Below are 22,378 nucleotides of genomic sequence, written 5' to 3'. Positions count from 1 at the left end.
ACTTACTCGTATTTTATTCATCTGTTACATCAAAACCCCCTGAATACTTATCTGTGAGCATTTACAGTGAATCCTTCATCGAAACTGCTTGTCAACACCTTCTGCTACTCGTTGGGATCGACATTCTTACTTATCGAAGATACTACGATACACCCCTTATAATTGTGGGTCATCAATCAGCTCCAACATTTTCCATCCACACACCCTTTCGATACAATTACCTGCACGTATGTATGTGAACTTCGGATTTTGTACATGAACATTCGGAATTCATACTCTAGTTCATGGTTTCAAATTCAGATTACAAAACTCACATGCATTTTGCGAAGGAAGGTTTTTCGTAAGTGGTGGGGGTACACGAACCCTACACGAACCTTCCTCGTTTCGAACGGACGCCCAGGATTCGTCGTCGAATCCATCTCAAAGTAGTACTACAGCACTACTACTGATCCCTCACAAAATCTTTCTCGTGAACCCAGACGGATCCCCCACCTCTCACCTTCCGCCCCGACGCCGGCGCCGACGGGACCCCTCCGCCGCCGAAGCTCGTGGGCCGGCTGGGCTCGACTGCGCCTCCGTTTCGTGGGTAAGAGAAATCCTACCCTCTAGCGTAGTCCCGATCTACCGAGGCGGCTCTGAATCTCCCCTAAATCCGTAGCCTACTAGCTAGCGTGCCCTACATCTGCTCCCGCCGGCATGTACCTTAGCGTCTCCGCCGGCGCCTCGATCCCCCGCGCCTGTTTCATCCTCCGCGATTTGGCGGCGGCGGAAAACGAGGGAGCAGATCTGAGGGGAGGGGGTGGTACGGCAAGTAGAGGAACTACAATTTACTCTTGTTTTTAACCCTTGATTCTCTTAGTTAAATCTCACTAGGAGACCTCCACAGTACTTGTGGGTGTGCTGCTGCACACCAGGCACACCATCTGGATCCGCCCCTGCCACTCACCGGCATCGGCTTATCGCTTACATTTGTTCCTGCAGGAATAAGGTACTGTGACTGAAGCACCTGGGATAACTTCAGAGGCACAAAAACTATCCAGCTGGTGTTCCTGAACTTGCCGTGAGGATGAAAACGCATGAGCGCGCCGCTAACTTGGCTCTTGCCGGTACGTTTCTTCGCAATTCACGCTTCAGTGGTGTTCGTTACCGCCTCTTCCTCGTCATTTTGACGGCCTCATGGCATATTTGCCGATTCGTAGTCCTGATGTGTGTTTTGGCATGCGCAGGTTTGAGCTTGGCGCCACTTGTCATCAACGTGAACCCGAATTTGAATGTGATACTCACAGCATGTCTTACTGTGTACGTGGGCTGTTACCGTTCTGTCAAGTCAACCCCACCCACTGTGAGCACCATGACCCTCTCTCTTTTCTTTTCATGTTAACCTATCTTCTGGTTGGCCACTATGGCAGCAGGTTGACACAAAGTTAATTGTGTATGGCTTATAACCAACTTAACTTGACAATTTCTTCTTACGCAGGAGACAATGTCCAAAGAGCATGCTATGCGGTTCCCTTTGGTGGGGAGCGCTATGCTTTTGTCGCTGTTCCTTCTATTCAAGTTCCTCTCCAAGGACTTGGTCAATACTGTTCTCACTGCCTACTTTTTCATTCTTGGCATCGCTGCACTCTGGTAATTCATACTCTTCTGTGAAGAGTGTGTTTCCACAGATGTTAAATACTTAAAAGTGTAAATGCCAACTTTGAGATTATTTGTGTGCCCTACTTCTTTATGCAGTGCCACGTTGCTTCCTTCCGTCAAACGTTTTCTTCCAGAAGGATGGAACAATAACGAGATCGTTTGGCGTGCTCCGTATTTCCACTGTATGATCACCACCTTCATTTTGCCGCTCGCTTACTTTGCTCTACATTGTGTAGCTCATATCAGATTACAACAACAACAACCAAGCCTTTCAGTCCCAAACAAGTTGGGGTAGGCTAGAGTTGAAACCCATAAGATCTCGAAGCCAAGTCATTGTTCCGGAACGTGGATAGCTAACTTCCACGCACCCCTGTCCATGGCTAAATCTTTGTCGATATTCCAAACCTTCAGGTCTCTCTTAACGGACTCCTCCCATGTCAAGTTTGGTCTACTACGACCCCTCTTAACATTCTCAGCACGCTTTATCCGTCCGCTATGCACTGGCGCTTCCGGAGGCCTCCGTTGGATATGTCCAAACCATCTGAGACGATGTTGGACCAGCTTCTCTTCAATCGGTGCTACCCCAACTCTCTCCCTATATCGTCATTCCGTACCCGATCCTTTCTTGTGTGGCCACATATCCATCTCAATATGCGCATCTCTGCTACACTTAACTGTTGGATATGTCGTCTCTTCGTTGGCCAACACTCCGCGCCATGCAACATCGCAGGTCGGATAGCTGTCCTATAAAACCTGCCTTTTAGCTTTTGTGGCACTCTCTTGTCACAGAGTACGCCAAAAGCTTGGCGCCACTTCATCCAACCAGCCTTGATTCGGTGACCCACATCTTCATCGATATCGCCATCCTTTTGCAACATGGACCCCAAATATCGAAAAGTGTCTCTCTCCGGTACCACCTTCCCATCAAGGCTAACCTCTCCATCCTCGTGCCTAGTAGAACTGAAACTGCACCTCATGTATTCAGTTTTAGTTCTACTAAGCCTAAAACCTTTCGATTCTAGAGTTTGCATCCACAACTCTAACTTTCTATTAACCCCCGTTCGGCTATCATCGACTAGCACCACATCATCCGCAAAGAGCATACACCATGGGATATCTCCTTGTATATCCCTTGTGACCTCATCCATCACCAAATCAAAAAGATAAGGGCTCAAAGCTATACAGAAAAAATTCTATTACTAGTCTACTATCTAATTGTAATGTGCTAACCAAGAGTCCACATGGTGACTTATTGAGTATCGTAACTAGAATATAATTAAATAGAAAGCACTGCTTCTATTGTAGACCAATTTATTTTATTAAAGGGGAACATGGAAACTATCTGTACAGTATCGTGGCAACTTCAGTACTCATTTCCTCTGCGGGGAAGTGTGATACATTTTGCACTACGAACAAAAATAAATCAAAAAGTGAAACTAGAGAGGATTCTGCTGTTTATAAACCATCAACTAGCATCTAAACAAATATTTTTGTATGGAGTCTGACATTTCTGGGTGTGCTGGAGTCTGGATACTTTTGCAAGATTTGTGATGCTTTTGCTGCTTCTGATGTAATGATATTACTATTGTCTTGAGTTTGCTATTAACTTAAGCATTGTTGACAAACACAAAACCATTGCGCCTTATCACACTAGAAACTTAGATCATTTTATCCTTATTTCCCTTTACAAGCTTGAGTATTGATGGTGCTTTAAGCTCATTAACTTCATATTTCAGCGCTGTCGTTGGAGTTTACCAAGTCTCAAGTTGTTGCTTCGGTCCCAGGATTTTTCTTTTGCGTATGGTATGCCATGAAGAAGCATTGGCTAGCAAACAATGTTCTGGGAATTGCTTTCTGTATTCAGGTTTGTCCTTACTGCTACTTTCTTAATATGCACTACCACAATAATTGTTGGCTGAAGCCTTCATAAACTTGTTAGAGAAAATTCTTTATTTAACACTAGAGTAAAACATGGTTCCCTGTATCGCCCTGAAAAAAAAACCCTATTTGACATTGGGTCTAAATTTAATTCCTAATATGACACTTACGTCCATTTTAAATATAACGGTGTTAAATGACACCTCAAAAGACGGTTTTGCCCCTGATGCAGTAAATGTCCAAAAAATGAAAGCACACAAAAGTAAAGATATGGAATTAGGTGGTGTCCACAGTGGGGAGACCAGCGACGTGCTGACCCAGATAGGCTGTGTGAGCCCCCACTACGCCTCTGCCATGTTTGCATCTCACATGTGAAATAGAAAGCAAGATAGAAATAGAAATCACGAAACTGAGGATGTTTACTCCCGGCTAGTTGTGTTGGGTTGCGGCGAGTTGCTAGTTAGCTTTGCTAGTTAATTATCCCTGTATGTACTTGAGAGAGCTAGTTAGCCAGAATTGATCTAGTCAAACCAGCTTTATAAGTGTTTAGTTATCCCGGCAAGATTGCACTACAAGCAGATGGAGCTAGTATCATCAGCTAATCCATGCGGCTTGATACAAATTCTTGCGTGTTTCTTGATGTGCCAACATGTGAGAATCGTGATGGAGCTAGTATCCATCAGCTAGTCCAGTGAGCAGCGCCGGGCAGGGCAGCAAGCTTCCGGGTCAGCAGCAACGCCCGGAAGCGCATAGTTCCATGGTGGACACCTACCTCATTTAGTATCATTACTTGTGCTGTTCTTTGTCACATTTTGCGCCAGGGGTAAAAGTGTCTTTTCATGTGTGATTTAACACCATTGGTGGTTAAAATGGATGGAAGTGTCATATTAGGAATAGAATAATTTTGGCCCAGTGTCAAATAGGGAATAATTTTTTCTCCAGGAACCACATTTTTGTCTAATTTCAAATAAGTTCCTCAACTTGTTATGTTTCCCTCCCTGTTTATTACTTGCTCAAAACCTTAATGCTTTTTTCTTATCTTGCAGGGAATTGAGATGCTATCACTAGGATCATTCAAAACTGGTGGTATTCTCTTGGTATGTGGCCTCTCAAAGTTTTCAACAAATTGAAACTTCTGTATTCCTATTTTTCTGGCAGTACTTGTAAACACCTTTTTCTATTTTAGCCACCCACGGCTTTCTCTTGTTCTCTCTGCTATCTTAATCTTACTTTGCGGAGCATGAAATATATGTATGATAAATGCAGTTTGAAAAGCATACTATGTAGGTTCAGTAAATACAGTTTGAAGTGTCTGATATTCTAGAACTTTCGCTTGCCTTTGTTTTTAGCTATCAAAAGAGCTGTCTGCCAGTTTTCTAGCAAACCAATGTTATGTAGTGCTTGCTGACTGTATTAATGATCTGTAGTTTGCATCTCTAGTAATTAGGCATATAGAGATGCTGAGTACCTTTTCTTATAATCAGTTAATAAATGTTCCAGCAGCTCACCATATGCGTTCTAGACAATGTTTTTGTCCTTGTTTTCATTATTTGCTTGTAACATGGAATTGAGTTTCAATCATGGTTTGCTTTTGCTGTGAATCTGTGATGATGATATTTAAATGATCATTCTCGATTTGGTTTGGTACTTGACAAGTTAACTATTCATGATTGCCTTTTCCACTACATAGTCTTTAGTGTCTTCCCTCTGGCAAGGAGTATGGAACCGTGATCCTAAAATCTCATGAATTGGATAATTTGAAGTTTGACTTGTTTACTACTTACAGAGTGTTCTGCAACTTTTGAAACTCTTGCTGGTGCATGGCTTGTAAACATGTTTATCCTAGTCATTTCATCAGTCTTCGTTACTCTAGTTCCACATACCGTCACGAAATCCCTTTTATTTTATTATTTCTTAATATTGTTATGTGAATTCCTTCTGCAATTTCAGGCAGGACTTTTCTTCTATGACATCTTCTGGGTTTTCTTCACTCCAGTTATGGTCAGTGTTGCTAAATCATTTGATGCTCCAATAAAGGTTAGTGTTCTTTTTAGTGAACTCACACTTTTGCCATGACATTTTGTTCCATATCACCGCAAGTAGTTCAATCCATCCATCTGTTCCTCTCCTTTTTGTGTAGCTTCTGTTTCCCACTGCGGATGCTGCACGCCCATTCTCAATGCTTGGCCTTGGTGATATTGTAATACCTGGTCAGTTATAACATCTTTGCTAGTTTTGTCCCATATTCTAGTTTTGTCCTACTATTGCTAGCTGCATCATGAGTGATAGCTCTGTCCTGAGCTTGTTATAACATATTGTATAGTTAGACTTGAATTGAAGATTCTACAGTTTTTTTCTTAAAACAGAAAAGCAACAATTACCTGTTCAGACTGGTGACATGTAGGTTGTTGTAATTCCACCACATGGCCAGCTCCACTATAATCAGAAATTGCAACTAAAGCTATATTTTACGCCGTCTTACTGGATGCACTCTTGGGTCCTTGCTGATAAAACCAATATATGCTCCAGTCCTGATCTACTTCCAGTTGCACATAAAAGTGAAGTTTGCAATCTGAGTTCGGGTGATGTCCAGATGGAGACAACACAAATAATCTTGGAACTACTATTGCAATATGCTGATGGTTGCTGTCTTCTAGCCAAAATGAATGATTGGTTTTTATAGATCATATGAACTAAATTAAATCAAAAGTTCAACATTGATACCCTAACAATTGATGCATACTCATTTTCCTTGGATTAGTTAGGTTGGTGAACATGTTTTGGTGTAATGATGCATGGAGACATATCTGCAGTCTTCTGTGCTAACTGTTTAGTATGCCCAAAATTTGAAGAGCTTTCTTCAAGCCAGTTCTCCATCATTCAATTTGAAAAAATGCAGAGCATCCATTTTTCACAAGCATGTAACCTCTTAATATATAATGGTATAATTCTGATTCCAGGTATATTTGTTGCACTTGCCCTTCGTTTTGATGTCTCGCGAGGGATCAAGAACCGTTACTTCAATAGTGCATTTTTAGGATATACTGCGGGTATGACAGTAACAATAGTTGTCATGAACTGGTTTCAAGCTGCGCAGGTTTGTTCCATTACATTTCTTGTCATCTTATTGCTCGTGATGCCCGTCATCTCTAAAATGTTAATATATGTTTCTTTCCTTGTCTTCTTTATATGCAGCCTGCTCTGCTATACATCGTTCCTGGTGTGACTGGCTTTGTTGCTATTCACTCTTTGTGGAATGGAGAAGTAAAGCCGGTAAGATTTCTGACCACTAGCTTGTGCTATGCGTTGATAGTTTCGATGCGTGCTCTTAAAATCCTACTATAAGACTTGGCAATCCAATAACATGACTTGCAATTCCAAATTCCCTGGCTTGTGCTGTATACATGGTTTTTTGCAATACCAATAGCAGTTGCATGTTTGTTCCTTTGTTGAGCTTAACCCCATAGTGCCTATGACTAAATCTGCTGCTGGGTGTACACATCACCATTTCCAAACCCATACCCACGGTATTTGTATAGGGTATGGGTATGAATAAATTACACAATGCAATCTGGGTATGGAGATATTAGTTGCCCACTAACCACGAATAAACCCATACCCATCCAGTGGTAATTCTCTGTTGTGTCATTCCTCCAATCCAAAGTCTCTCCTGAGCTTTTCTCCAACGCCCCAATGCCACGACAGGGGTAGATATTTGGCCGCTTGCCTGCTGCTGCAAAGCCACCTCACTGTAGCAGATAGTTGAGCCCATCTTCTAGTTCCTGGACATCAACAAGTGCTCATGGGTTTGAGGAATCACTGTCGCTAGCTCCTCCTTACCCATGGGTTTGCCGTTACCAAGCCATTAGCAAGCAGTGAAGATAACACACATGATTAGCTAACTGCTCATGGGTTTGAGGAATCACTGTCGCTAGCTCCTCCTTACCCATGGGTTTGCCGTTACCAAGCCATTAGCAAGCAGTGAAGATAACACACATGATTAGCTAACTGCACAACCTCTAATCACCATAGCCAGGGCTTAGAAAGACCCCCTGAGCAAAAGCAAGAAAGTTCTAGGAAGCTGTAATCCCGTGGAACCCCTTGATCAAAAGAAAGGAACCTAGAACTCCTTGATCAAACACTAGGCTTAGTCTTGTACCCATAAGTTCTGAAGCCACTATAACTATAGACAGACAGAATGAACATACATATATAAAAGGGCCGCCGCCTAGCCGTGATTGGGGCAGGTGTAGAGCCTGGTGGTGGAGCAGTCCGCCTTGTAGATGATCGTCTTCAAGGTGAAGGCCTGCAGCTTGAACTCCACGACATCGCCGATGTGAAGGTCGTACTTGTATACCACCTGCGCCCAGTTCCGGCCGAAGACGACCTGCCCACCATGGTAAGTGACCTGCACCCACTCGTCGCACAAGCGGCGGGTAGACAAGGGCACACTGCGAGTACAAGTAGGCCATTGTGTCCATTGTGTTCATCACCATATTGTCCATGCCAGGAGCATGATCTACACAAAGGCACAACAATGGTGAGCATGATCTACACAAAGGCACAACCATGGTGAGCATGAGCATGAGCAAGAACATTGGGACATCATCAGATAATTGCAGAAGGACATCAGACAAATGTACAAGCAACATCAAACAAAAGACAAATGCAAGTTTTGACCCAATTTCCCAATTTGGGATGTGCAACCGTTTCACAACCGCACAAAATCAAATCCCAAATTGGGAACTCTAGATTGCGCATGCAACACCTGGCGCAGAAACCCTACTACCGCATGCATTTTAGCCCTACCGCTGGCCAGCCGTTCGTCATACATATCACATTCCTCGGACGGTACCAGAATCGACCAAACCCTATCTGCATCCTTAATATGCGAGATTCTGCGCGTACCTTGGAGAAATCGGGTGTCGTCGATGGTGGAGGAACGCTACGAGAGCGGGACCGATGCGCCGGAGGCCGGGAAGAAGAGGACGGCCTGGTCGAGGCGGCCACCGGAGGGGTCGAAAAAACCCCTGCCGAATCGGCAAGGCTAGGCCCCGCGTAGGAAGGAGCCTTGCCAGCTGCAATGCTCTGCGGAGCGGGCGTCGCCGCCGATGACGATCCGCCGGTCAGATCTGTGATCTCTGACGCGGCCGCAAATGGTCGCCGCCCTCGTCGCGGGAGGCCTTGAATAGAGCGGGGACGGCCGCTTCAGAGCGGCCACGAGGTTGCTGATCCCGTCGGCTGCGAGCAGGTCCAGTTGACGCGCCGCCCAACCTCCTGCGCTGACATCTTGCGCTTCGAGGGGAGGCCGCTGGGCGGAGGGGGAGGAGGAGGAGCGGCGGCCATGGAGTTTCTGAGGAGGTGAGTGTGCCGGTTGGGCGGTGAGGGGAGTGGGGTTCGGGAGTAATGGGTTTTGTCTCGTCTCTCGCGCTTCCCACCGTGTGCGAAATAGTAGAGGCGGCGCTCGGCCGGACATGTCCCCGAAAAAACGGCCAATACCGACGTTCCTCTCGGCCAACTTTTGGCCTGCTTTAAACATCGTGCAATGCAAGATTTCGATGCGAGCTAAGCTTCCAAACGAACAATTTTTCACCCATTGGATGTCAGGATGCCAGAAAAGGCTTTATGGGCAACTAATCACGCCCCTAGTTCCTGGACATCAATGAGTTGCTCATGGATTTAAGAAATCACTGTCGCTAGATCCTCTTTACCTATGGGTTTGCCCACATTTACTGGGTAATGTCCAGTTGTTTTGGGTTTGGATTTTTGATTAACCAATATACCCTCCCCAACGGCAGCCTTGCCTGTTACAGCCTTTGTTATCATCGTGTTGTTATTTATATTTTTCTTTTTCATACTGTGTCGTAGCTATAATCCGCTGCCATGACGTGGGCCTTGTTTCTGACTATGTTACAACATTGCAGCTACTGGAGTTTACGGAGGCGCAAGCCGAAGAGGAAGGAGCTGGCGAGGAGGAAGATGAAGATTCCAGTAAGAGCAAAAAGGCAGACTAGCAGCGCTCGCTCTGGCTGTGCTCTGTCTTTTTTTAAATTAGGAGACAATCAAAGCAGGGATTTAAATAGGCTGGTCTGGTGAACTGAGAAACGATTCACATGATAGAACTTCTCTGTTTCGAAAAACTATTACTATCTGTTCCAACGAGTAGTAGAACTAGAAGATGGAAAAGGGAACGTATGCTACAGTAAGAGACTTACAACAGAATCCAGTTCAGTGACATGATTATACCTGCTGCCGCCCAACTTTAATTTCTGACTGACTTTCTTTATGGCAGCATTAAGGATGATTTTGTCCAAATTATACTTTATATGTATGGAGTGCAAGCTATTCTAAATCCTGATGCACGCGAGAGTTGCGTTGTCTGAAATATGTTTGTGTCCCGGTTGGCTCATGGGTTGCGAGATTAAAGATGTGACGGCGCGGAGGGAAGTGACTGGTGAGGATGGAGTAGGTAGAGTGCAATAGCGTTTTGCGCTCTATTTCTCTGCGAGTGAAATGCATGCTCGGTCCCAGAAGTTGTCGGCAGTGTCGGAAATGGTCCTGGAACTTGCGAAATGTATCAAAACTGTCCCTGAACTAGGTCCTCCTGTCCACATACGGTCCTAAATACGTATGAATGTGACGTGGCAATGTAGTGGACGTACTGAGCAAACCATGTGTGACCCACGACGGCCACACCTCAACGCGTACCATGGCAAACTTGCAATAGCCCCCCTGCAACTGTATCAGACTGTCAAAATCAGTCCACCGCTACCTCTGTATCCTGTAATTGCGTGGAGCGCTCGAGATGAGCGACGAACAGTGGCGGGAAACATGATCAGCGCTCGATTCCTATAACTCGTGGAGTCCTCGATTGAGCGACGAACTGCGGCGGGGAACATGATCAGCGCTCCATTCCTGTAACTATCATGTAATTGCGCGGAGCGCTCGAGATGAGCGACGAACAGCGGCGGGGAACATGATCAACACTCGATTCCTGTAACTGCGCGGAGTCCTCGATTGAGCGACGAACAACGGTGGGGAACATGATCAGCGCTCCATTCCTGTAACTACGCGGAGTCCTCGAGTGGGCGACGGACGGCGGCGGGGAACATGATCAGCGCCTGATTCCTGTAACCGTACGAAGGCGGCGGAGGTGATCAACGGAGGTGAAGGAGGTGATGGACGGTGACCGTGGGGCGCAGCAAGAAGATCATCTTGGTCGCTGGAGATGGCGCCCGTTCGTCGGCCGCACGACGACCCTGTTCCTGTGTACGGTGAGTTTGATTATGTCCGAATTAGGCCAATTTTTTTTGGGTGTTTGAGAGATAGTTTACTGTATATATGACTGTTACATGTGCTGGTACATAGCATTGTAGGATTAAAGTATCATGGTTTAGGATTTAAGAAGGGTAAAAGTTATGAACTTTGAGCATTTTTTTTTCTATTTTTCGGTTCAATTTGCAGAGGAAGGAAGTGACAACTTCACTCTAGAGGTGATTCACGGGGGTGCTTTTGTTGGTTCTGGATGCAACAGGGCATATGTACATGGCACAAAGGTTTGCTTTGATGATTGTGATTGTGATAGTTGGTCTGCTCTCTGGCTTGAAGATCTAATTGAGGATTTAGGTTATGAGACAGCAGGAAGGATAGATGTGTACTGGTTGTTACCAGGAATGCAAATAAATGAAGGTGGTCTTCGGTTGATTGAGAGCGACAGGAATGCTTTGAGCATGGTGTCGAAGGTGAAAGAGGGGCACTGTCAGTTCAGCTATTGTTCAGGTAGTTGATGTACAAGGGACAGAAAGTAGTGTTGCGGCTCAAGGTGCATCGAGTAGCTCAAACAAAGATGTTGCCCATGAAGATGATGGGGACAGTGGTAGTGATAGTGATTCAGATTATCTTCCGGATATCATTGACAGTGACAATGATATAGAAGATGGAGATGATGATTTGTATGAGAAATATGAAGATCATGAACCAATGGATGAAAAGGTAGTGATTCCGGAAGGTGAAAATTCCGAAGATGATTTTTTTGAGCATGCAGATTCAGATGATGAAATATTCAGGTTCAACTTCAAGTCATTTGTTGCGGAAGACATGAATGATCCAAAGTTCCATAATGGGCAAATATTCCAGTCTGTTGATCAGTTGAGAAAGGCTATAAGAGAGCATAGTTGCAAGCATAGGAAGAACATCAAATTTCCAAATAATAACAAGATAAGGATTTTAGCTCAATGTGAAGAAGGATGCCACTGGGAATTGTATGCTTCAAGGGATAATAGTAGATCTAAGGCCATTATGGTCAAGAGACACACAACTAAACACAGTTGTGAGAGCAAGTGGCAAGTGAGGGCATTTTCAGCTAGATACATTGGCAACAATTACATTGAAGAGATAAGGGCCAATGAGAACATGACACTGAAGGGTCTAGGTCAGATAGTGCAGAAAGATTGGAAAATGACACCAAACAGAGGTAAGCTAGGAAGAGCAAGGAAATTTGCATTTGACATCATCTATGGAGATGAGGTTGCCCAGTACAATCAGTTGTGGGATTTTGGACAGGAGCTAAGGAGATCAAATCAAGGTAGCACTTTGTTCTTGTTGTTGGATGATGCAGGGCACTTCAAGAGATGTTACTTCTCTTTTGATGCTTGCAAGAGAGGGTTCCTAGCTGGCTGTAGGCCCATAATCTTCCTAGATGGTTGTCATTTGAAGACAAAATTTGGTGGCATCCTCTTAACCGCAATAGGAATGGATCCTAATGATTGCATCTTTCCTGTGGCTTTTTCTATTGTAGAGGTTGAAAACACGAGCTCCTGGAAGTGGTTTCTAACTGCTCTGAAACAAGATCTTGGCAGTCAACACAGCTCCTTGAACCATCATGTCCGACAAACGTAAAGTAAGCTTCTTGTCCTTCACTTCTCGACATGTCGAGGACACATGTACTTCTAACAACCTAGTCATTTAATTATAGCATGCTAAATTATTAGAACATTGATTCTAAATTACTTAGAACATTGATCACTTACTTATACCATGCTTGCATGGATTAATAAATGCGGTCACTGAATTGTTTCCAGAAGCGGGCCATAGATTTTGTGTGAGGCACCTTTTGCAGAATCTCAACAAGAATTTCAAAGGAGAAGTTCTCAAGAATCAGCTGTGGAAGTGTGCTAGAAGCAGCACAGTTGTTAAGTGGCAAGAGAATATGGATGCCATGTTGATTCTAAGTAAAACAACTCATGATTGGTTAGAGGAGCTACCACCTTCCACATGGGTAAAGGCATTTCAATCTGAATTTCCTAAGTGCGATGTTCTTTTGAACAATAATTGCGAGGTTTTCAATAAGCACATATTGGAAGCAAGAGAGCTGCCTATTCTTTCTATGATTCTGAAAATCAAGTGTCAAATTACAACTAGAGTGTACAACAAGCAGCTTGAAGCTCGACTCAATGACTCGGTATTATTTGTCCAAAAATCAGAAAAAAGTTGTAGAAGCATGTTGAGTGGTCCAACATTTGTGAATCTAAGCCATCTGGGAATGGCATATTTGAAATTATGGAAAGGGGTACTGCATACACAGTTAATCTTCAAAAGAGAACTTGCAGTTGCAAAAGGTGGGATTTATCTGGCATTCCTTGTTGGCATGTAGTGTTAGCTCTTAGACATGACAAAATTTCACCAGAAAGTTATGTACATGATTGCTATTCCATTGAGAGGTATAACAAAGCTTACAAGCACATTATTTGGCCATGTAGAGATGTAAAGGAGTGGGAAAAAGTGGATGGCATGGCAATCAAAGCTCCAAAGATTGTGAAAAAGGTTGGCAGGCCACAGAAAAATAGAAGACAACAACCAGATGAGAAAGAACATAGGAATGGACAAAACAAAATGAGTAAGCATGGAACTATAATTCACTGTAGCTACTGCGGACATCCAGACCATAGCAAATGTGGTTGCATTGATTATAAGTTAGGATTAGTTCCTCGGAAAAATGCAAAGAAGAAGGTGAGGGCAGAACAAGATGTGTCAGACTCTGATCTAGAAGATGTTGCATTAGTAACAAAGGTGAGAGAAATCATTCATTGTTTCTTGCTCGTAGCTATCTCATGATTCTACTATCTCATTTACAAAGCTAATTTAGTTTCTTCCCTATATTGTAGGAACATCACTTGCATACAATGGCATTTGTACAACAGGGCACAAAAACATATGAGCCTCGAAGTTCTTAGAGATTTAATAGACGAGGTATTACTTACCTGTTTCTCATTCATTATTTCTTTCAGTCAAAAATTGTGAAAGTATATTAATTATCTTTCTGAAATAATTCCAGAGAGCATCTAACCAAAGAGAGAAAGTTCAGTTCACTCCTTTGCCTAATTCCACATTGAAAGATGTAGAGATGCGAATTGGATTGCCGGACCTCCGACAGTGCCGCTGAACCTAATCACTCATCAATGGTCGCTGATGCAGTGGTGTTCGTCCATATGGGCCTCGTAGGTCACTGTTCTGTGATGTGGGTTGTGGCTCTGACTTTTGTCTCTGTATGTTCCCAGCAACATCCATGGTGGCGAAGCCCACGGCCGATTCAATCACTGGCGTGAACCCCATCGATGCAGAACCCATGGCGGAGATGACTCCCATCAAGGGCGCCCCCGTTGAGCTCGCAGATGCTCCTTGGCCCACACATGGCCGCGCGAGAGCTCGCCAGTGCAGCGCAACAGGGAGGAGGACGCGGCGCAGCGAGTGTGGAGGAGCGACGTCGTGGACGGCAAACCAGGTGAGGTGCGCCTGCTCGCAAAGGCAGACCCCGAGCGGCTCCGGCGCCGCCTCCGCAAGGCCACCGGCAAGAAGGTTGACATGCTGCCGCCGACCTACAAGGAGTAGGGCGCTAGCGGGAAGAAGTGCAGCCCGCTCGACGACGCCACGGCGAACCAGCAGCAGTTATAATCGAAGGTGTGAAAACTAGCCTATGTTGGAGAAATAGTGGAGAATGCATATCCTAGAAACATGTGACTGAAACGAGACAATGTGGTGATAAGTCTACCCCTACGCTACAGACCTACAGTGCCTATGGCTCCTAGATAGTTATAGAGTGGAAGGGCAGGGAGGCTGCTAATCACCTGACAACATCAAACAGGGGCACCGAATCTCCAGCTACCATCAACGATGTAGATACGAGTGCGCTCAACGCACATGCTTCGTTGCACTTTTTCCCTTATCTATTCGCTCGCTCGGGAAGTAGGGAAGTTGTTCCATAGCACCGCATCGCCAAACCGTTGTAACATATACGTGGCTATACGGGAGGTCGTGGTGTAGTTCTAGGAAATTAGCTAATGAAGAGAAGAAGAAGGTTGGGAGGGAATTGAAGCAGCTAGCTGCTGAAGAAAAGAAGCTTGCGCTTGCAGAGAAAAAGAAAAAATGCACAAGAGGAGAAGGTTGCACTTGCGGAGAAGAAGAAACTAGCACTGGATGCTAGAAAAAAAAGAGGCAGCAGAGAAAGCGAGGAAGAAAGAACAAGAAGATGCAACAACCAGACTGAACATTTCCATTGCTAAGAAGATGCAACTAGAAGAGAAAGCAAGGCAGAAGGCTTGGGAAGTGCATTTGCATAGAATTGAAATGGCAAAACATCAATATCTCAGAGATGAGCATGACAAAACTGACTCAGAAAAGGTATTTGCCTTGAAGGAGAAGATGAGAGTAGCAGAAGAAGCTAACAAGCTCCAGGATGCTCAATTAAAATCTTAAGAAGCCAGGATCAAGTCCTCTGAGAAAAATAAACGGAAAACGGGAGAGGAAAGCGGCAGCACCAACATGGCACCTTACAAACTGCCAAGAAAAGTGTCTATGTTTGATTATCTGAAAGGGCCTCCTCCTGGTGTTTAGTGCATTTCTATTTTTTCTTTCAAAACTACCAATGTTAGTTATTCCATCTTTTGTTTAGTGCACTGATGTTTGAAGTGCCAAGTCAAACTTGTTATTTTTTCTATGTTTGCTACTGATGTATTACTCATTTTGCTGACATGATTAGTCCTTGTTGAACAAATGATTTGTGCTATATTGTTTTCACTATGAAATCTGTGGATTTGTTCAATGCAAATCTGTGAAAAAATGACAGTTATGTGCAAGAATTGCTCAATATTAGCTTATATATCAAATCTGGGAAAAAACAAGACAGTTCTAGACATATTTGATATTTGCTTATATTGCAAATTTGGGTAATATATGACAGTCATGAGCAAGAATTGCTCATTTATTTGTTACATTCAAATCTGGGTCGATCTGGGGTTTAAGCTGACGGGGGAGTCACTCGATTGAGGGATTTCTGGGGTTTGGGGAAGAACATGGTGGGGCTGAACACTTACACATTAGCAGATACGAGCGTCAAACGTATTTCAAACCGTACATGGATATGTAGGACAAGATCAGGGACCGTGTTGGTGCGTTTCGTGAGTTTAGTGACCATCCTGGACATGGCCGACGAGTTCAGGAACCGTACATGCATTTCACTGTTTCTCTGCTGAAGCTTCTTCTTGGTGTCTGACGAAGCAAGAGTGCTGGAATTGTCATGCTATATTGGTCTGTCTACTGGAATTGTAATGCTATATTATTAGGAGATGCACATCCCACTCGAGCCTCCATTCCGACGTGTCGGCAGGCTAGGCTTGCGGACACGTCAACGTACCCCTATATATGTCACAAAGCATTGGAGTCGAAGAATTCCCAATCTTTAGTTGTGCCTCTTGATTTCTTATCCATCACATATATAGTGCTATGGCGTGAGTGCTCACCCGAATGTGTGTTAAGGCAGGTTAGGCGCGCAGCGTCGGATAAATTTTGAGAAGCGAGTCGATCGTGGCTGCTATATAATCCCCACACGACGGAACCAAGAACTGGCACCCAGGGAGTTTATAAGAAAGTGAAGGACAGGTTACTTGGTATTATTGATCATTTAGATGTGAAATCTGAAACGAATAACTTGACAGTGTCAGAGAGAGAACTCTTAAAAACGCAAATGAGAAGATAAACAAATTAAGAAGAGAAAAGGAGTCTAAATGGGCTCAAAGAGCTAAAGTTAAACATATTCAAGAAGGGGGGAATAATACGAGCTATTTCCATTTGATTGCAAATGAGAAACATAGAAAAAAATATTTCAGTTAGAGCAACAAGAAGGAACTATTGTAGGTGAAGACAATTTGAAAGTCTATATTACTGAATTCTATAATAAATTATTTGGGGCACCGATTCCAAACAATATCTCTTTGGTAGAAGAGGAGGTGCAGGACATTCCTCAGATATCAGATGTTCAAAATGAGATCTTGACAGCTCATTTTTCTGAGGAAGAGGTCTATGAGGCACTTTTTTAGATGGAACGTAATAAAGCTCCAGTGGCCCGATGGTTTTCCAGTGGAGTTTTATCAAAAAAATTGGGTGGTAATAAAGGATGATTTGATGGCGATGTTTAATCAGTTTAGTAATGGGGACTTGCCCCTTTACAAATTGAATTTTGGCGTAATAACATTACTACCAAAGAAGGAGGATGCGGTGCAAATACAACAATATAGACCAATTTGTTTACTGAAGGTGTGTTTTAAAATATTTACTAAAGTAGGTACAAATCGTATAACGGGGGATTGCCCCACGAGTTATAAAACCAACACAATCAGCTTTTATGTCGGGGAGGAATATCTTAGAAGGGGTGGTCATTCTTCATGAAACCATTCATGAGTTACATAGTAAGAAAATGAATGGGGTTTTATTTAAGATTGACTTTGAAAAGGCATATGATAAAGTGAAATGGTCATTTTTACAACAAACTTTGAGAATGAAGGGGTTTGCTCCAGAATGGTGTAGATTGGTTCAACAATATGTCCAAGGGGGAAGTGTCGGGGTAAAGGTAAATGATGACATTGGTCATTATTTCCAGACAAAAAAATGTTTGAGGCAAGGTGATCCGTTGTCTCCTATACTTTTTAATATTGTGGTGGATATGTTAGCCATCATAATCGAACGAGCAAAAATTGATGGTCAAGTAGAAGGCCTTATTCCTCATCTTGTTGAGGGGGTACCCCTATATTACAATATGCCGATGACACTATCCTTTTCTTGGAACACGACCTCATGAAAGTTGTGAATATGAAACTATTTTTATGTCTATTTGTAGAACTCTCAGGGCTTAAAATTAGTTTTGACAAGAGTGAGATTTTTTGTTTTGTTTTGGTAAGGCAAAGGATGATGTTGATCAGTATAAACAGATATTTGGATGTGATGCTGGCTCTTTACCCTTTAAATACTTAGGTATTCCTATCCATTACAGAAAGCTTAGAAATTCTGATTGGTACCCAGTGGAGACCCGGTTTGAAAGTAAATTGGAATGCTGGAAAGGCAAACTACTGTCCTATGGGGATAGAATTCTCCTTATCAATTCAGTTTTAACAAGCTTACCTATGTTTATGCTGTCTTTTCTAGAGATACCTGTTCGGGTAAGGAAAAAATTGAATTTCTATAAATCTAGATTTTTTTGGCAATGCGAGGAAAATAATAGAAAATATAGACTTACCAAGTGGAATATTGTCTGCCGACCCAAAGATCAAGGGGGTTTAGGTATTGAGGTTCTCGAACTTAAAAACAGATGTTTATTGAGTAAGTGGCTTTATAAACTTCTTAACGAGGAAGGGGTGTGGCAAGAATTGCTGTAGAATAAATACCTAAGACAAAGGACCTTATCTGAGGTAAAAGCTAAACCTACATACTCTCCCTTTTGGAAGGGATTGATGGGGGTTAAGGACGATTTTTTAGTGGAGGTTTTTTCAAAGTGGGTAGTGGAGTAAATACTCATTTTTGGGAAGATACTTGGTTAGGAAAAACACCCTTAGCCCAACGATATCCATCCTTATATAATATTGTGCATCACAAGAATATAACGGTAGCTCATGTGTTAGTTCAAATGCCTCCAAATATCAGTTTCAGAAGGTTGTTGGTGGGAAACAAATGAACTTTATGGTTACAGTTATGCCGAAAGCTTATAAGGATTAATTTATCTGATGAGAATGATCAATTTATTTGGAATTTGACAACAAATGGTTTGTTTACAGTGAAATTTATGTATGAGGATCTTATGAATGACCACACACTTTTTTTGTGAAAATACCTAAGGAAAGTTAAAGTTCCCTTAAGATTAAAATATTTATGTGGTTTTTGAGTAATAAGGTTTTTCTTACTAAAGATAATTTGGCTAAACAAAGGTGGAATGGGTGTAGAAAATGTGTTTTTTGCAGAGAGCAGGAGACTATTGAACACTTGTTCATCACTTGTCCTTTGGCTAAAATACTTTGGCGTACAATTAATTTTACTTTCGATCTTCCACCTCCAACCAATATTACGAATTTGTTTGGTAATTGGTTAAATGGAGTTGATAGACAATCTAAAGCTTTCATCCGTATTGGGGTTTTTGCATTATGTTGGTCTATATGGAGGGTGAGAAATGATATTATTTTTAACAAAAAAACCAATTTTTTCACTTTTTGCAGGTTATCCATATGGTGTCACATTAGGTTCAGCTGTGGGCTCTACTGTCACCAGAGGGACAGCGGGATGCTATGTCTATTGGATGCACACAACTCCAGATGGTCGTTCAGGATATCTTGTGCCAGACTGGCTGGCGGCACAATAGACGAAAGAAACAAAGTGAAACTAGACGACTATGATGATGTGTAGTCTAGTTTCACTTTGTTTCTTTCGCTAGTTGATTCTTGTATCAACTCGGGCGATGCTCGAGATGTTAAAAACTATGTACTCGTGACTATTTTTAATAAAAAGTTGTGTGCATGATGCAGAAGCTGGGGTTTTATTTCCCATTTCGAAAAAAGGAGCGCATGCAGCTACCAGCTAGCTACTAGCTAATTAGTTAACAGTATAACTTGCCTACCTATGAGCCTCCACAGCGATTTGAGAACCTCAACCGTCCGATCGGGTCATCTAAGGGTGTAGGCGAGCCAGTAATTCCCGAAGTTGCGTTACGGAAGCTTTCCTTGATCGATCGCGTTTAAAAGGCCGTTTAAAAGGCCCGTTTTCATTACAGGGCTGCTACTCCCTGAATTGAGTTAGGCCGCTCATGGTTTGTTGGGCCTAAAACGCTCAAACGGGCCATGGTGAGGAGCGGTGAAAGGGGGTGCGAGCATATGGACCGCCGTCCTCGTTCTATCTTCTTCGTCCCTTCGTTGTCCTCCCGCGCCGCCGCGGCTGTCGCCGCCATCACCGATTTAGACTTCTATCTGGCGCCTCTCCCTCTCCTGACTCCTGAGAGTGGAGGCGGTGCCCCAGTCTCCGCAAGCGATGGAGAGACGGCGGCTGGCTGTTGAAGCGGGTAGCAGCGGGCGAGCGACGATGACGGCGGACGAGCGATGGCAAGGCGAAATCGACTGTCAAGGCGTGGTATTGACCCGGAAGAATGGTAGATCTTGGACGTTGTAAGAGCGAGTTTATACTAAGACTAGGTAAATCCTAACCCTGTCTTTTCTTCTTTCTTTATTTTAAGCCCTGAGCCCTTGACGATCTCTATAGTTCTCTTATTTTTCAGCGGGGTGGGCACTTGGCTCTGCCAACCCAGTGGCGTTTCTATCATGGGTTTCAAGGGAAGGGGACTGAAACAAGTATGAAGTATCGTGCAGAAAAATAAAGCATTGAGGTGCCTGGTTTAGTTTGTACTCCCTCCGTTCGGATTAAACTGACGCACAGTGGTGCTAATTCTAGCATGCAAGTAGTGTTGTCTCGCGTCAATTAAATGTGACCAGAGGTAGTATGTGTGAGCTCCTGATTCTATGTTTGCAGTAACCTGTCTAAAGTCAGTGAAACCTGGGATGTTTCGCACGAAGGTTAAGAAGGGAATTTGCATCATATTTCTGTTAGGGGTACTAATACTACTACCTAAAAGTAAAACTTTATGATATGCCTCTTTGTTTTCTAGGAAAATATGCTTCGTTGTTTTCCAGGAAGAATGGCATGCTGAAGAAGCTGTGGGAAACAAACAGACACATTCTTTGCAAGTCCTCGGCACAGCCTAGCAAGGTGGATTAATCTTTTTCATTGCATGCTGTTTCTAGAGTTTATTTACACTTGGTACAATGCTTTTACCAGTTCATGTGTATCTCTTATGTTTTTATTTGAGATGTCCATCCTACACTCTAAAAATTTCTTGTCATACTTTCCAAAATAAGTGCAATTTGTAACATATAACTTGAATTCATAGGAAACATCTATAGGCCGTAGAATTTTCATATATTCTTGTATTGTGTGTACGGTGATAGTTAGAAATGTTTCTTTCTACAAATTTATTTTGCCACTGTGTTGTCACTTGATTAATTCGCTATTCTAGACATTCTCGATTTATTTTGAACCGAAGAGTGTTGACCATTTCCTGAGTGCCAACATTCAGCTTAGAAATGACAAGAGAAGCTCCGCAAGTAATCTGAGGGAGCGGATGAAAACAAAAGAACAAAACGTTAGTGAACAATTGGTATTTTTTTTACCTGGTGAATGCTACAGCTCCATCTGATTCTGCCATTCCCGCCATTGGCAATAATGAAATTGATGGTATTGCAGTGTCTTCAAATAATCACTGACGTGCTCTCTACGCTTCAGTATTTGGAGTATCGTTTTTTTATTCCATTTGTTTTTGAAGAATGATCTTATCATAGTAGAATGGTCATCTCGTGGTTGTGTGTATGCTCTAATTGTGGAATGCAGTGAATTCAGAAACAGAAGCATATGAGAATGTGGAAACTGGCTTATTGCAAGCAACGTGGAAATGCCCCTAAAATCACAATGTCACCGGGTAATTTTTATTCTGCATCTCTTCATGACCTTGAATATCACCTTTAGCAACAAGTTTTGTGTAAGATTGGCTTGCCTCATGATTTTTATTTACTGAGAAATCATACATTTTCATCGATATTACTACATTTTCCACGCTCTATAAGGAACTTATATCTTTAATGCTTTCTTAGGCTGGACACGATGAAATAATGACGATGGATCTGAGCCTTCTCCCTCCTATAACTGCCGCTGGTACTGGAGGTGCTTTACGCTTTGCTTACCTTCGTTTCTCCATATATATTGCGGCTTGCCTTCTTTTGCTGCCTCTCCACTCCCCTTCTGTGAAAACCATGGGCACAGCCGCTGCCTCTGATCCCGTTGGCAAGATGCAAGGCAGCGATTTCCTCTACTTGCCGTGGATCTTCAAGGGTGACCGCAAATTGATAGACATGCTACGGGACCCCAACACGTCTGCGGCTGTTTGACGACTTGGTCGACCACCAGTGCCTCACTTCCTGTGGGCATCGACCTTCGCCTCACCATGATGCTCGGCAACTACGACCATGTCTCCTCCAATCGTTTTGGTGGCTGAGAAATGAACCAATGCTGGTGAGCTCCTCTGCAATGCCTCCACATTTGTATTTTTGCAACTCCCTTGCTATTATAAAAACAGTGAACAAACAGAGATCCTTTACTTTTCGCCAGTATTGATTTGCATATATTTTACTGCCCAGCTTATTCTTCCTGTAACACTGACATCGGTAGGTATTGATTTGCTTACTAATCCAGTTTTACTGACCAAGTTCATGCCTTAATAAAACAGGTTATGCAACAGAGGTGGCAGTCAGGTTTGACGTCAGATGCAATGCTACACATGTTGTTGTTTGCACGCGCACATGTACACACACATTCTTATTTCAATTTATCAAATGGCATATGTACTGTTTGTACAGATCCGACAAAGGCTAATGGATTATTTAATTTTAGCTGCTTCAAGGTATTCTTGATTGTGGGACTTTTTGAGAAACTTGGATAGTTTGTAATT

At 43.1% G+C, this 22,378-nt stretch overlaps 1 protein-coding gene and 1 long non-coding RNA gene across 4 annotated transcripts in view; both read left to right on the top strand.

Moving 5' to 3' along the window:
- The first annotated feature begins 462 nt into the window (after positions 1 to 462).
- On the top strand, positions 463 to 9,843 carry LOC124662436 (signal peptide peptidase 2). Its single transcript, XM_047200276.1, has 12 exons — positions 463 to 586; positions 982 to 1,106; positions 1,227 to 1,342; positions 1,478 to 1,629; positions 1,735 to 1,820; positions 3,375 to 3,502; positions 4,563 to 4,613; positions 5,467 to 5,553; positions 5,657 to 5,726; positions 6,477 to 6,613; positions 6,712 to 6,789; positions 9,441 to 9,843. Exons 2-12 carry the CDS (start codon positions 1,067 to 1,069, stop codon positions 9,528 to 9,530), a joined length of 1,035 nt encoding a protein of 344 aa, XP_047056232.1. The 5' UTR covers positions 463 to 586; positions 982 to 1,066; the 3' UTR covers positions 9,531 to 9,843.
- Positions 9,844 to 19,709: 9,866 nt separating this feature from the next.
- The window catches only part of LOC124667396, a 49,021-nt gene continuing 46,352 nt past the window's right edge, over positions 19,710 to 22,378 (top strand). The window contains exons 1-4 of one of the 3 annotated variants that reach the window (XR_006991257.1): positions 19,710 to 20,015; positions 20,099 to 21,352; positions 21,525 to 21,942; positions 22,157 to 22,231. This is a non-coding gene — a long non-coding RNA (uncharacterized LOC124667396). Of the gene's footprint in view, positions 20,016 to 20,082; positions 21,353 to 21,524; positions 21,943 to 22,156; positions 22,330 to 22,378 lie in introns of those variants that run through there. The other 2 variants (XR_006991255.1, XR_006991256.1) reach the window with 2 other exon arrangements.

This window comes from Lolium rigidum, chromosome 6 (genome assembly GCF_022539505.1).
Source record: "Lolium rigidum isolate FL_2022 chromosome 6, APGP_CSIRO_Lrig_0.1, whole genome shotgun sequence".
Classification (NCBI taxonomy): domain Eukaryota; kingdom Viridiplantae; phylum Streptophyta; class Magnoliopsida; order Poales; family Poaceae; genus Lolium; species Lolium rigidum.
Note: the sequence above shows the minus strand (reverse complement) of the source record. Positions and strands in the feature narration are given on the sequence as shown.

What these genes read in the sequence shown, in the direction of transcription:
- LOC124662436 (XM_047200276.1), top strand. Translation starts at nt 1,067, where the DNA reads ATGAAAACGCATGAGCGCGCCGCTAACTTGGCTCTTGCCG. An exon ending in AAACTGGTGGTATTCTCTTG is followed by an intron (nt 4,614 to 5,466) that starts GTATGTGGCCTC and finishes CTGCAATTTCAG; the next exon opens with GCAGGACTTTTCTTCTATGA. An exon ending in CATTTGATGCTCCAATAAAG is followed by an intron (nt 5,554 to 5,656) that starts GTTAGTGTTCTT and finishes CTTTTTGTGTAG; the next exon opens with CTTCTGTTTCCCACTGCGGA.